Genomic DNA, 12,906 nt, shown 5'->3' with positions numbered 1-12,906 from the left:
CTTGTTTGGCCCCTGCTTGGGCCAGGAACCCAGGCTGGGTGCTGGAGATGCACAGGGCATGAGGTCAGCTCAGTCTGTGGGCATTGGCCACCTACATGTCCGTGGTCGTGCACAGTGAGCAGGGCCATGGTGGGAGCATCCCTGGGAGCTGTGGGGCCCTACTGGGGAGGGTCCGTCAGGGAGAACTTCCTGGAGGCAGTAACACTAAGGGAAGGTGCACAAGGGTACCTCTAACCACTGCCCTTGGTCCAGAGCCTGGGCCTGATCCCGTGCCAGACAGCCAAGGTCATCCAAAGCCCGGTCCAGCCACAGGCCCATTGGAAGAGCAGTGAGCATGTGATTAGGAGCATGTGAGATTTCAAGCTTGCTGCTTATGTAGCTACACACAGGTGCACCCAACCTGAGCACCTTCTCCTGTCCTGACTTGCTTCAGGAGTTGCTTCCCCTCCTCAGGGCCAGGATTTCCCCCTTTCCTCTGAGCCAAGCTCAAGGCACAATCTATGCCTGGCCCCGGTCAGATGGGAAAGCCCTGGTTACGGGCCAGGCCGTGAACCTCTCTCTGTGTACCTTGGAGGGCTGTGGCCCTCCTTGCCCTGCTGCACCCCCATGGCACCCAAGCACCCTGGCCTGAGCCCTTGCTCGTCCCTGGGAGCTGGGGGAGCAATTCGAGCCCGGGGGACACGGCAAGACAAGGGGACTTGGGCACAAAGGTGGCCGTGGGCCCTGGAGGTCAGGAATCTGGATCCCCAGCCCGGTCCCCAGGCATGCTCCCCCGGCAGTCTTGAGGACGAGGAAGGCAGCAAGGCAAGGCATGACCTCTGTGCCTATGGGTCACGTGACACGACCTGGTCATCTGCTTCGCTGAGCCTATTTCTCCTATCTTTAAAATAGAATCAAAAGTGTCTGTCACTTGGCCGGGCTGCTGTGAGTGTCCAAGCAGAGCACGTATCTGAAAACAAAAAGCGCCCTTCGACCACGATGTTTCTCTAAACCTCAGTTTTCCCTGGTGTGGAATGTGGAATGGGTGGGAGGGTTTTACTTCTCTCCCTCCCGGGTCTCTGGTGAGCCCATCACAAGGTAATGTGTGTGGATGTGGTGTGGACAGGATCAAGTGCTGGGTGCCACTTGGGCGTGCTGGGCCAGTGTCCCGGGCCAGGCAGACACAGCTGCTTGCCACGCGCTCTGGGCCGTCTGCCTGGCAGCTGGGCTGGGGCGGGAGAAGCACTCCTGTATCTGCTCCCAGAAGGGGCCGACGGCTTCCTTGGGAGACCTCGGATGCCCTGCTCTGCTGACCGCCGCTGTCCACCCTCTGCTTTGCTAAGCCTGATGCCAGCAGGTCTTCCTCACAGAGCTGAGGTACCCAGGGCACACAATACCTTCTGGAGCCTGCAAAATATTTTTGTTTTTTTTTAAGATCAGAATTAAGAGGGTGTCTGGGTGGCTTAGTCACTTGAGTGCCTGCCTTCTGCTTGGGTCATGATCCCGGGGTCCTGGGACCCCACATCGGGCTCCCTGCTCAGTGGGAGCTCTGCTTCTCCCTCTGCTCGCCGCCCCCTTACTCTTTCTCTGTCTCCCTCACTTGTCTCCCTCTCAAATAAATAAATAAATAAATAAATAAATAAATAAATAAAATCTTTAAAAAAATCACAATTAAGAAATGAATGTCTAGGCTGAAAAAAAAAGATTTTAATAAGTAACATGAATATATTCGTCTTCATACCCATGTAGTCATCAAATACATCTTTCTTGTATTTGAAGGAGGGTCTACAGAGCCCTATGTGCCTGGGGCCCTCAGAAGTCCTAACACGGCCCTGGGCCCGTGGAATACCTTCTGCTGCATGTACCCTCGAGCTGCTCCCTGGCCCCCTACCCCCCCCCGGTAAATGTGCTGGCCTTTCAGTTAGGATGGCAAATCCCCAAATGGGTTTCCCTTGCTCTTTGGAAGTAGAGCGTTCCTGTGAGAACTCGCATAAGCTGGCCTGGCATAGAGTGGAGAAGCGATTGGCATTAATTTATATGGAACATTCTGAACGTTCCCGGACCCTCCAGAATAACACCGCCTAAGCTTTTCAGATACCTCAGGACACATCTTGTTAAGGGATGCGTAAAATTGGTGGAGATTAAGGCACAGATGCTCACAGACACAGTTCACCGCTCTGGCGGCTGATGAAGAGTTTGCTGAGTGTGGTTCGGGGGAGGAAGCGGGCAGCTCCGCCCTCGCTACTCGGGCACCGGGTCTCTGCCAACAGACGCGGAGTGCCATTTCTTACCCCTCCTTTTTTTTTCCCCATCACATTGAAAATTCTGTTAGGATTTGGATTTCTTTAGGTTACAGGGAGAATGAGCACCAAGGCGGGTGTTCCGTGAAGTGGCGCGGTTCTCGCCAGCTCCGAGCTTGTCCTGGGGAAGGGGTGAGGCACCAGCATGGTCGCCTGCTGTCCTAGACATCAACCCTGCGTGATGGGAGCCGCCCGTCGTGGTTCCCTGTCTACTGCATCCCTGCCTAAATGGATGGCTACTGTAAGTCCCTTTTCTCCTACTGCCCACAGTGCGTATGTCCCCACCCATTAGAAGAGGGGCCCCCCAGGCCGGAATTCTGACAATGTAGGTGTATGCGGGTGTCTTGCTGCCGTGGGTAGTTTGAGTGGTTCCCAGGCAGCTGGGACACCAAGTCCCCACTCATAAGCCTCCTTAAGAAGATATCCCTCACCTCCCATCCCCCTGAGAGCCAGCAGGTGCTGGAGATCCAGGTGGGGACAGTTGGCACCTATGACAGCGGGTTCTTTTACGTAACGGCACCAAACTCTGCGACATGCTCTTTCTCCCCACCCCACCCGGATCCCTGGATTTTGTCACAGCCTACATTGCCCTGACACACGGGGAGACCACGTCGGCCGCCCCCCGGTCCTGCTGGGCAGCTCGCCACTCCTTCTGTCTGGCTGGTGCCACCAGGGCCCCTTGGGGCTGTGCTCGGGGAGGGCCGCCCGCCTGTCCTGCTGCCCCTGGCTCGCCCGCCGAGGGGCCCCTCGCTTTGTGTCACTCATGTCACCTCCCTGAGCTTCCTCATCTGTGAAATGGGAATCAGAAATACCCACCTATGTGGCCGAACCACCTGACGGTTCATGGAAGGCTGTGACGCCCCGGGAGCCACGGGGCTGACAGACGCTAAGAGTGAGGAATTCCCTCTCAATTCCTTCTTTTCCTGCTCTTTCCCTTGGCACGTGAGGGGGCCGCACCAGTCCCACGTGCTGTGCATGCGTCCCAGCTTATTCGTCCCAGACTGTCCCTCCTAACATCCTGGGCTCCACGAGACCTTCCCTCAGGAGGACAGATCACACCTATTGGCAGAGATGGTGGCGACATGCAGGACTGAGACCTTTATTATTTGGATGATGCTTTTCGTGGCCTTTGATAACTTAGAAGCTTCTGGCATGGAGACTGAACCACCCAGGAAAAGCTCTGCTCTGCCTTCTGTGTACAGCCGGGTGAGGTCGGCCCGCCTTGTCCCCCACTTCCAGACACCGATCCCGCTGACCTCCACTTCCCACTTGTGCACCTTGCACGTATGTAAGCCGTGTTGTTCTAGAAACTTTGATCTGACATGTGCCTCAACTGTTCAGGGAAGAGTTTATCTCCCTCGACCCATCTGTGCACCTGTGGCTGTCGCTGCCTGGTCTCACAGGACTCCGGAGCAGTCAGTGGCCAACCTCAACACGCCCCCACCAAGCCCCTGGGCTGGGCTGGCCGCCGTCTTGACCAGGTCAGGGATGCAGGAGGGGGCGGGGAGTCGTGGACGTGCTTGTTGCCGCCCCGAGGAGCTGAAAGACTGGCAAGTTCCAGTCAGAGAGAACCCCGCAGGGCATCTGTTACCAGGAGGCGGTGTCCCCAGTGTCTTGCCATGGGAGGCATAGTGCAAAACAAGGGACATGTCATCACAGGAAAATAAATCACTGGGCCCCTTTGGGTCCCTTTGATTAAAACACTGGTCTGACCCACTGGGACTGGACAGCCACTTGCTGCTGACTTTTAGAAGCTTCTGGGCTCAAGTCTCAGTCTTTCTAAATGAAGTCCTCGCCAAATGCCCCTGCCGGGTGTTCCTTAGGAAGGGGTCGGTTTGGGGGATGGGCCCGTTAAACGTGCGGCAAGGCAAATCCCGAGTGCGAGTGAGGATGCTGTTCTCTGCAGGTCTGGCCTGACCGTGCGCCTTGGGTGAGGCCGAGCTCCGGCTCCGGCTCCGGCTCCGGCTCCGGCTCAGGGCCGCTCTGGGCCGCTGCGTCCTCCGGCCTCCCCCAGGCCCTGCCCGTGCCCCGCGCTCCCAGACGGCCGTGGCCAGCCTGCGGGAAGTCGGACAGCTGGTCGCCCGGGCAGGGCCCCCTGGAGGTCTCCCAGCACCACCCCAGGCCGCCGATGACTCTGGGAAGGGCTTCCTTCGCCGAACACACAGAGAACACAGATTCGGGGCATTTTTGGGTTTTTTGGTGTTTATTTTTTAAACCCACTTGGAGTTTGGGTTCAGCTGGAAAGCAGGACATACCGAGGGAGGGGGGTGGTCGCGTGAGGAGGATTCTGCTGCGCAGGCGGGCGGCCCCAGGCCCCTGCTGGCTCCGGCCGCTGCACAGGCCTTCCCGCCAGGGTCCCCAGCAGAGGAGGGCCGTCCTCTCTCCGACATGCATCCCCCGAGGCCCAGGCCGAGGTCCCCACAGAGCGCAGGGGCAGGACTGGGCCTGGAGTCCGTCCGCAGGGCAGAGCTGGCCGGGGCCTGATGCCAGAGAAGAGACGGGAACGCGGCGTCTGGGGCGGCGTCTGGGGCGGCGTCTGGGGCGGCCCCGCGGGGCTGCTCCTTGCGACCTGGCCGGCTGGGTGCCGCCCCCTACAGCTGCCCGGGGCGTGATCAGCGGTACATTTCCCACACACCCACCCCCATCCCTCAGAGAAAATAAAATAAAATAAAAGTTAGAATAAATACCGACTCGGCCAACATTTACATTTACACGGATGGACAGGGCGGTGCCTAAACCCCGAGGGTTTACAGACTGATTGAGGGAGGACACACAGGCGAAACTGGGTTTGGGGTGCACATCCCCCCGGAGGACGGTGGGAACCCCACCTCATCCCGGGGAGGTTAGGAGCCTTCTTGGGGCCATGGTCCTGGTGCTCAGGCAAAGCCCCAAAGCCCCAAAGCCGAGGGGAGCAGGGCTGCGGCGAGCGAGGGGGCTGGCCTGGCCGCCTGAGAGGAAAACAATGACGATCTGCTCTTGACCGGCGGGGGGGACAGACGGAGACAGGATCAACATCAGATGGCGACCTCGCCTCCTCACTGCGCCAAGAAAGCCGCGGGGCCAGCCTCAGAAATGCAATATCCAGTTTTGCCTCCCATCGAGTACATTCAGAGGTCAACTTGGATACGGCCTTCCTTGCTCAGCCGAAGGGGGTGTCTGGCCCGGGGAGGGGCTGGGGTCTGCGGGGCACCCACTCCTGCCCCTGGGTTCCTGTCTGAGTGGTCTCCCTTGGGAGGCGGCCTCAGAGTCACAGATTTTATACTTTACTGTTATTTCCTTTAAAAAATTTTTTTTTAAAACGTTTTCCTTCCATATCCCAAAGAGTAGCAGCAACCTGCATTTAGAAAAACAGCTTAAATTGTTATTTGGATTGGCCAGGAAGCACTTTCAAGCAGTGGGATAAACTCGGCAAACCGTACGTCTGGAGCCACTGTGACACGACACGTAATTAAAAATATATTTATATATGTATACATATTTATATCTTACTTCTTCATACTCTGGTCCTAACAGTCAAGGAGGGGTGGCCATGGGGCAGGACCACTGAGGAGGCCGTCGGGAGGAAGGGGCGTGAGGACGCGGTGGCCGAGGGCCGCAGTCTTGGTCTGCAGGGAGCATCAACCCCTGCATGCTCGCTCTCGGCCCCACGGAAAGGGCAGCAGACCCCATTCCCCTGGGCCTCTTGTTTCCTCTAGGGCCCTGCTTTGTTCTCAGCAGATGTGCTCACACACACACACACACACACAGGAACACACACACTCGCACCCACACCCACGGGGAGCTAGGCCCATGTCAGCCCACACGCACGGTTCTCTGAGGGCTGCCAGCAAGGTGGCCTGGCGGGGTGGCCTGACTCCTTGAGGCTGCGAGTTAGGTCCCCGGAGCCCTGTCTGAGCCCTCGAGTCTCAGTCTAGCTCTTCCCCCTGCCTGCCGCGGAGCCCCTGGTGTCCCTGGGCCCAGGCTGGGCTGAAGGGCCTGCTGAGGGGGGAAAGGCTGTGAGGAGAAGCTCGAGGAGGGGAAGAGGCGAAGGCCAGGGGCCCGGCCAGCATGGGCCTCTTGGCAGAGGCTCCAGAGCCGCTCTAGGGAAACCTGTGTCCCCCCAACGTGTCCCCTTGGGGCCAGTAGGCTCCCAACCCCGGGGCTGGCAGGCAGGTTGCAGCTGGTGGGGGAAGCCAGGGCGGACTGGGGGCCTGCTCCCTGCCCCACCCTGCCTGCTCTCCAGAAGTGGTGTCCCCAAAAGGACACCTCCAGCCCCTACCCCCTGGCAGCCCAAGTGGACGAGGCAGCCAGGGCCCTCCAGTGACTCAGGGAGTGACCGGCCTCCGGAAGGGAAGCTGCAGGGCTCTGACGCCTTTTTTATGGGGTTTTATCAAGGCTGGGGTCCAGACCCCAGAGCCGGGGCTGGGCAGAGGCCTGTGCCAACCCCAAAGCCATCCTCCTAGAGCCTGCCTTGTACCCTCCTCCCACAGAGAAAGGGTTCTCCTTAGGACCTGGCCCTTCCAAGAAACGATGGTCTTGCTCCCAGCCTGGAGTTTGGAGTATCTGGCGGCCTTGCCTGGTCCCCTCTGTCCTGCTCCTGACTCAGTGAATGCACCGTGGCCCACAGCCCTGGGGCTGCAGGGCCCAGAGCCCTCGTGGAGCACCCACCGCCCAGCTGTGGGGGGCCTCGGCCTTCAGATCCCTCATGGAGGAGGCAAGGCCAGCGACACAGCCCCTGTAGCTAAGCTCCACGTCCAGGGGGTGCCAGGCAGCCCCCCACGGCAACTGTCCCCCCACCAAGCTTGGACCAGACCCGTGTGTGATGCGGGCAGCATCACCTAGCGTTTTGGTTTTCGTTTGCCGGCCTTGCCCTGTGCCCCATTCACATGCCCCCCACTCCCACCCCAGGCCAGGCGGGGGTGGGGGGTTTAACGTACCCCTGGGGGCCCGCGACAGTCCCAGCCCTTTGACAGAGCACAGCTAGAGGAAGGTAGCTGGAAGCCAAGGGCTGAGGAGCACAGGGCTCCAGCGGGATTCCCGCCGGGTCAGAAGTTTCCAATTACCCTAATTGGCTACTGGCACGCCGTCTGTGGCTGGGATCTTCCAGAAGGGGCCGGGTCTGATGTCCTACTAATCAGGGGGTCCTGGTGGCGCTGACTGTGTCATCACATCTCCTTGAGAGAGGAGACTTCAGAGCAGCTGACTTTCGAAAATAAAACCATTGAACCCGAGAGGACAAGGAGAGCCGCCAACCCCAGTTCCCCTCCCCGCGCTGCACCCCTGGGGCCCGAGGCTGGGGACAGGGCCGGGGGCAGGGGGTGGGGGGCACATGGAACAGGACCTGGAAGCGAGGAGGGTGTGGCGTGAGGGGTAGAGAAGCCCCCGGCCCCGGGCTCGACCCTGGCGGACAAAGGCCGTCAATTACGGGCGGCTGGTAGGGACCGTGCCTGCCTTTGTCCTCCCGGACATCTGCTCGACGTCGCCTGCTGCCAGTTGGCGACGGCGGCTGACAGCAAGAACAATGCGAGCCCGTCTCCGACCCACTTTTTCAGCCTTCTGAGGTCCTCTCTGACCCAGGCGGTACCGGCGGGCGAGCTCCGCCGCCCGGGGGGGGGGGGGGGCAAGGAGTCATGGAGATGAACGCCCCGTCCCCCCGCACAAAGCCCTGTGGGGGACTGGGGGTGGGGGGACGCGCAGGCTGGGAGGGGGCGGGGCGGGGCCGGGCGGGGGCGGTGAGGCCACCGCGAGAAAGAAACATGCTTCCCTTATTGGCGTGAGCTGCCACATGCTTGGGGCTGGTGGGGCTCGGGTGAGGGGCGCTCCTCCTGCCCTGTCTGGCTCCAGACCGGCCGCCGGCACTGCCTGCTTCCTCCCCATTTCTTTCTCCCGCCAGGGCCACCCCTGTCCTCCCGCCTGTCCATCTGGCCCCGTGTACCAGGGCCCCAGCTGCCCGCGGGCCGCCCGCCAGGCCCCCTGGCTGTCAGGCTGTCAGTTTCTGGATGGTTCTGTTGTAGTACTGCGTGATGGGGGGCGTCAGAGGGTTCCAGCTGTTGGCATGGAGCTCGATGACCTCCAGCAGCAGCGACCGCGTCAGCATCGACTCCGAGGGGCACAGCATCTTGTCGCGGGCGCTGGCCAGGAGCTCGGTCATCATCTCGGGCAGCTGCTCCTCCAGCAGCCGGCCTGTGCTCTGCAGCTGTGGGCAGAGAAGCGCAGGCTAGGGCAGGACTCGGGCCGGGGGAACGGCCCCCCTCGCCACCCTGGTTGGGAGGGCTGGGGGCAGGGACGGGAAGCAACTGGATTCTCTCTGGAAGGTAGAGGCCAGGCATCTGTGTGCCATGGGAGGGTGGGCGGATGGGTGGAAGCCCCCATTTACCGACCCATCTGCTGCAGGAATAAGACGGATGAGGTTACTGCCAGCTGCCCGGGGCTGAGGAGAGCCCCGACCCGGACCATGCCACTTCTTTCACCCTAGAGCTTCCCCTCCTACGGGAAGCCGTCCCCATCCCCCCAAGGGTGACCAGGCTGCACCTTGTTAATCTCACATGCTAGGGCGTCTCTCTGGAGACCAGCCTGCTCATTATCATGTGTGTCTCCGCACGGAACCTGAGAGCAGAGATGAGGTCTCCCATTTCTCCCTGCCCCTCATCCCGCTCTCCACCCCAGCACTGACCTCTGCCCACACTTGTGACATGAAGTACAGGACAGAAATGTGAACTGGGGCAGAAGGCCAGCCGGAGGGCCCGCCCTCGACAGAGGACCCTGATGGCGCTGAAAATCCGCCGTAGGGAAGGAGTCCCAGGAGTCGGTTCAGCGCACCCTTGGGCAGCAGCCCCCGTAGGGCCTCCACACATTATTTCAGTCTTCATCTCTGTGCTGTCCCTGTCTCATCATTTTTTCAAGACCCTGCGTTCTCCATAAAGGTGGACCTTCTGGGACCCCTGATCCCTCTCCTCGGACTCCTCAGGGATGGAGGCTCTACACCGCGTTATCTATCCCCAGCCAGAGCGGAAGCTATTTGAGGGCAGGGGCTATGCCTTCTTCAACCCTATCTCCCTGTCACCAAGTCCCATGTCTCCACAAATGAACGGTGGCCATCCCCCAGACCCAAGGCTATTGTCAGACCCAAGGCTACTATCCAGACTCACAGCACCTCTGGCCACTGAGATCCTTGGGAGTGGCCTTGGAGGCTGGGCAGAGGCCACGCGAGAAGTGCGCTCACATGGCCGGGAAACGCCCTGGGTGCTTGGGTTGGAAGCACCTGTCTCCACTGTCCTCCGTGCTAACCGACTGGGCTGATCCCCCAGAGCAAGGTTTGCCCCTGAGGAGCGTCCCAGAGGAACGCTTCAATCTTCAAGGAGTAGTGGCCAGACTTTGGTAACAGGAGTGGCATCTCCGAAGGAGGTGCTTTGAAGCAGAGGGCATCCACGTGGGGGATTTGGGCCTCAGGTATCTTCCCCAGATCCCACACCAGCAAAGCCCAGAGAGACATTTGAGTATGGGGGCCACTAGGAATCTCTTAGGTCATTTGTGTGGTGTGACTGGTATAAGGAGAAAGTGGGTCTTGGGGACAGAAGGACAGTGTACGATGTCAGTGCTTGGTCCTTCATCTCTCCCTCCAGCTAGTGGTGGGCAGGTCACTCCGTCAACATGGACTTTGGTTTTGGGTTGACAATTCTGGATCCATGTCATCTCAGGAAGCCACTCCCCACCAGCCCTGTCTCCGCACCCTTGCCTGGGACTTGTAGGTACACCCAGGGATCCTCACCCCCCGCCCCAACTGGAAGGTGTGAGGAGCTCACTGGGTCTGGGGTCAGAGATGCCTACCTCCATCGAGCAGCACAGGACGGCGTCTTCCTTCACGTCCTGAGATTGCAAGAGCTGTAGGAGAGAGGGGCAGAGAACATGACTGAGGGGCCGCTTGCTAGCTCCCGGGCACTGCAGCTGGGCCTCCTCTCCCCTGCAGCCCCAGCCCTGATGCAGCCAGGAACAGACGCGCCGGAGGGGAGGGCCAGGAGAGCCCACGGAGGTTGGAGGGCAGCAAGGACACAGTGATTTCTCTGGCAGGATTTGGGCAGCTGGAGGGCCACTGCGGTCAGGAAGCCTGGGAGCCCAAGGCTGGGTTAGGGGTCCCAGGTCTGAAGGCAGAGGTCAATACGCTGGGATCCTCGACTGTAACAACCGGCCAGCGAAAATCCTTGGGGATACGCACTGAGGAGAAAGACTGCCTGAGGACGGGTCAAGGAGGCTCAACCATGGTCTCAGGCACCCCTGGGCCCCGGCTAGACGAGGACTTCCAGAAATCAGAGTGCTCGTCTGCAAAACCACGGCTGTGCTGATTCACCCAGAGGCTGCGATTGCTTCCTGACTGGGATGCTCAGCGCTGGGACTGGCCATGGCCCGTCCCCATGTCCCTCAGCCTCATTCGTTCTCTCTCTCAACGGAGATGCAAGTCCACACAACATCCAATTCGCCATATTTAAGTACACGACCCAGTGACTTTCAATATATTTCGTGAGGGGATGGGATCATCAGCCTTACCCAACTCCGGAGCATTTCCATCGCCCCCACTCCTGAAGAACTATGCACCCACTAGCCATTGCTTCCTTCTCCCTCCAGCCCCTGGCAAGCCCTAAGCGCCTCCGTCTCTGGATTTGCCTATTCTGGACATTTCACCCAAACGGTATCATACACCATGTGGTCTTTTGTGACTGGCTTCTTCCGCTGAACGTGGCTTCTTAAAAGACGACCCCGGGGTCCCGTGGGCCAGTTCTTCGTTCCTCCTCACGGCTGAATGATATTTCACGTTCTGTTGGTCCATTCAGCAGCTGAGGACATATGGGCTGTTCCATGGTTCTGGTGAGCGGGAGTGCTGCTGCTGCTGCGGTCACTCGTGTACAAGTTTTTGTAGGGGCACATATTTTCGATGTTCCAAGGGGGGACTTTGCCAGGAGGAGAATGGCTGGGTCACACGGTAACTCCACAGTGAGCATTTTGGGGACTTGACAAACCGCAGTGGCTGCACCACTTCTCTTTTACATCTCCTCTAGCCACGTCCGAGGGTTCTGATTTTTCCACATCCTCACCGGTGTTTGCTATTTTCTGCTCTTTCGTGAAATTCTTTTTTTTTTCCCCCCCATTTTAATTCCCAGTAGAAACTGTCCTGAGGCACAGCTTTGGAGAAGCTCTACGGTCTATGGTCGTGCTCTCCACACGCCGGGCTGACCAACTCTTCTCTCTCTGTCCCCTTGACTGGCCCGTGCTGCTTCTCTTGAGCCCCCCGGGGTTGGCGACCACCACAATCCCCCTGCCACGTCGATCATCACGTCCACAGGACAACCCTGCGTTTAGATCATCTGCCAGAGGCGACCTGTCCCTCTGCTGGATCTCTCCATACCTGCCCACCCTTCAGGGCCTATCCTTTCCTTAGAGCCTCTGGATCACCCCAGGCCCTGGTGCCCCTTCCCACTTCTCATCCCCTGGCTTTCCCATCGGCCCGGCATTCCACACAAGTGGAAAGACATTTTCCAGGGTGAGCTGCCTGCCTCCTGAAGGCCGGGATGGGGCCGTGTTCGTATCTGCCACCGCCACCTTAACACTAGCCTGGCTCCTGGCCAGTCAGGATTCACTCGCTGTGGGTCGGTATAATTCATGCGTTGTTGTATTTTCTTTATGTTTGCTGGTTTTAAAGGAAGGGTGGAGGGCAGCCCCGGTGGCGCAGCGGTTTGGCGCTGCCTGCAGCCTGGGGTGTGATCCTGGAGACCCTGGATTGAGTCCCGCATTGGGCTCCCTGCAGGGAGCCTGCTTCTCCCTCTGCCTGTGTCTCTGCCTCTCTCTCTCTCTCTCTCTCTCTCTCTGTCTCTATGAATAAATAAATAAAATTAAAAAAAATAAATAAAGGAAGGGTGGTGGGTTAGGAGAGTCCACGAGGAAGGCGCTTTGTGAGTGAGCATCCCTGTTCCCCGAATGAGAAGTAAGGTCAAGGCTTTTGACTCGGGTGTGAGGTGTTCAAGCAGAGGTGAAATCACAACGGGACCCCTCCTGCTGGAGCTTGGAATCCGAATTCTGCCCGTCGTCCTTACCTCTTCCCGTCTCCTGTGGTGTTGCACCCATCTGCCCGCCCCGGGAGGAGTCCCAAACATTCACCTTGAGAGAGCTGAAGGGAGATTCAGGGCAGGCTTTGCGATGTGCAGAGCACCGAGGCCCTGGGAGGCCGGGGGACGGGGCAGGGCTGGTCGTACCGGCCAGGGACCGGGCCTCCTTCCCTTCGCGTCTGTCAGAACTGGGCTGGCAGCAGTCACGCACGCAGAGATGACTTTGGGATGAGGGAACAGAGGTAGTCCTGGATGAGCTCAAGCCGGTGGAGCGCAGGGGACACTCCAGGGCAGGCAGTGTGCCAGCAACACCAAGCGATAGGCGTTGAGGCCACTGGCGTGCCTGCTCCCCTCAGCGACACAGTTCTGAGTCCTGGGCCCTGTGCTCCCGTCACCGGCATCCTCAGCCAGCACAGACCTGTGACCCTCACTCCCCGCTTCATCCGGGGCTCTGCCCAAATGTCCCCTCGCAGCTGGGCCTCCTCGGCCAGCCTCTGCCCCGCTGCTCCTCCCCCACCCCGGGCCTACTCCTGGCTGCCCCGCAGCCGGCCCCT

The 12,906-nt window shown here is 59.6% G+C and overlaps 1 protein-coding gene across 7 annotated transcripts in view; it reads right to left on the bottom strand.

The window, feature by feature from the left end:
* Positions 1 to 4,463: 4,463 nt before the first annotated feature.
* The window catches only part of CTIF (cap binding complex dependent translation initiation factor), a 282,695-nt gene continuing 274,252 nt past the window's right edge, over positions 4,464 to 12,906 (bottom strand). For all 7 annotated transcript variants that reach the window (XM_077899773.1, XM_077899775.1, XM_077899779.1 and 4 more), the window contains 2 exons: positions 10,086 to 10,139; positions 4,464 to 8,454 (listed from right to left, as the gene is read on the bottom strand). In XM_077899773.1, coding sequence (XP_077755899.1) covers positions 8,239 to 8,454; positions 10,086 to 10,139 — 270 coding nt within the window. In that variant the 3' untranslated portion in view covers positions 4,464 to 8,238. The remainder of the gene's footprint in view (positions 8,455 to 10,085; positions 10,140 to 12,906) is intronic.

The sequence above is a fragment of the Canis aureus genome, chromosome 6 (assembly GCF_053574225.1).
Source record: "Canis aureus isolate CA01 chromosome 6, VMU_Caureus_v.1.0, whole genome shotgun sequence".
Classification (NCBI taxonomy): Eukaryota; Metazoa; Chordata; class Mammalia; order Carnivora; family Canidae; genus Canis; species Canis aureus.
This window is presented reverse-complemented; position numbering and strand designations above follow the sequence as displayed.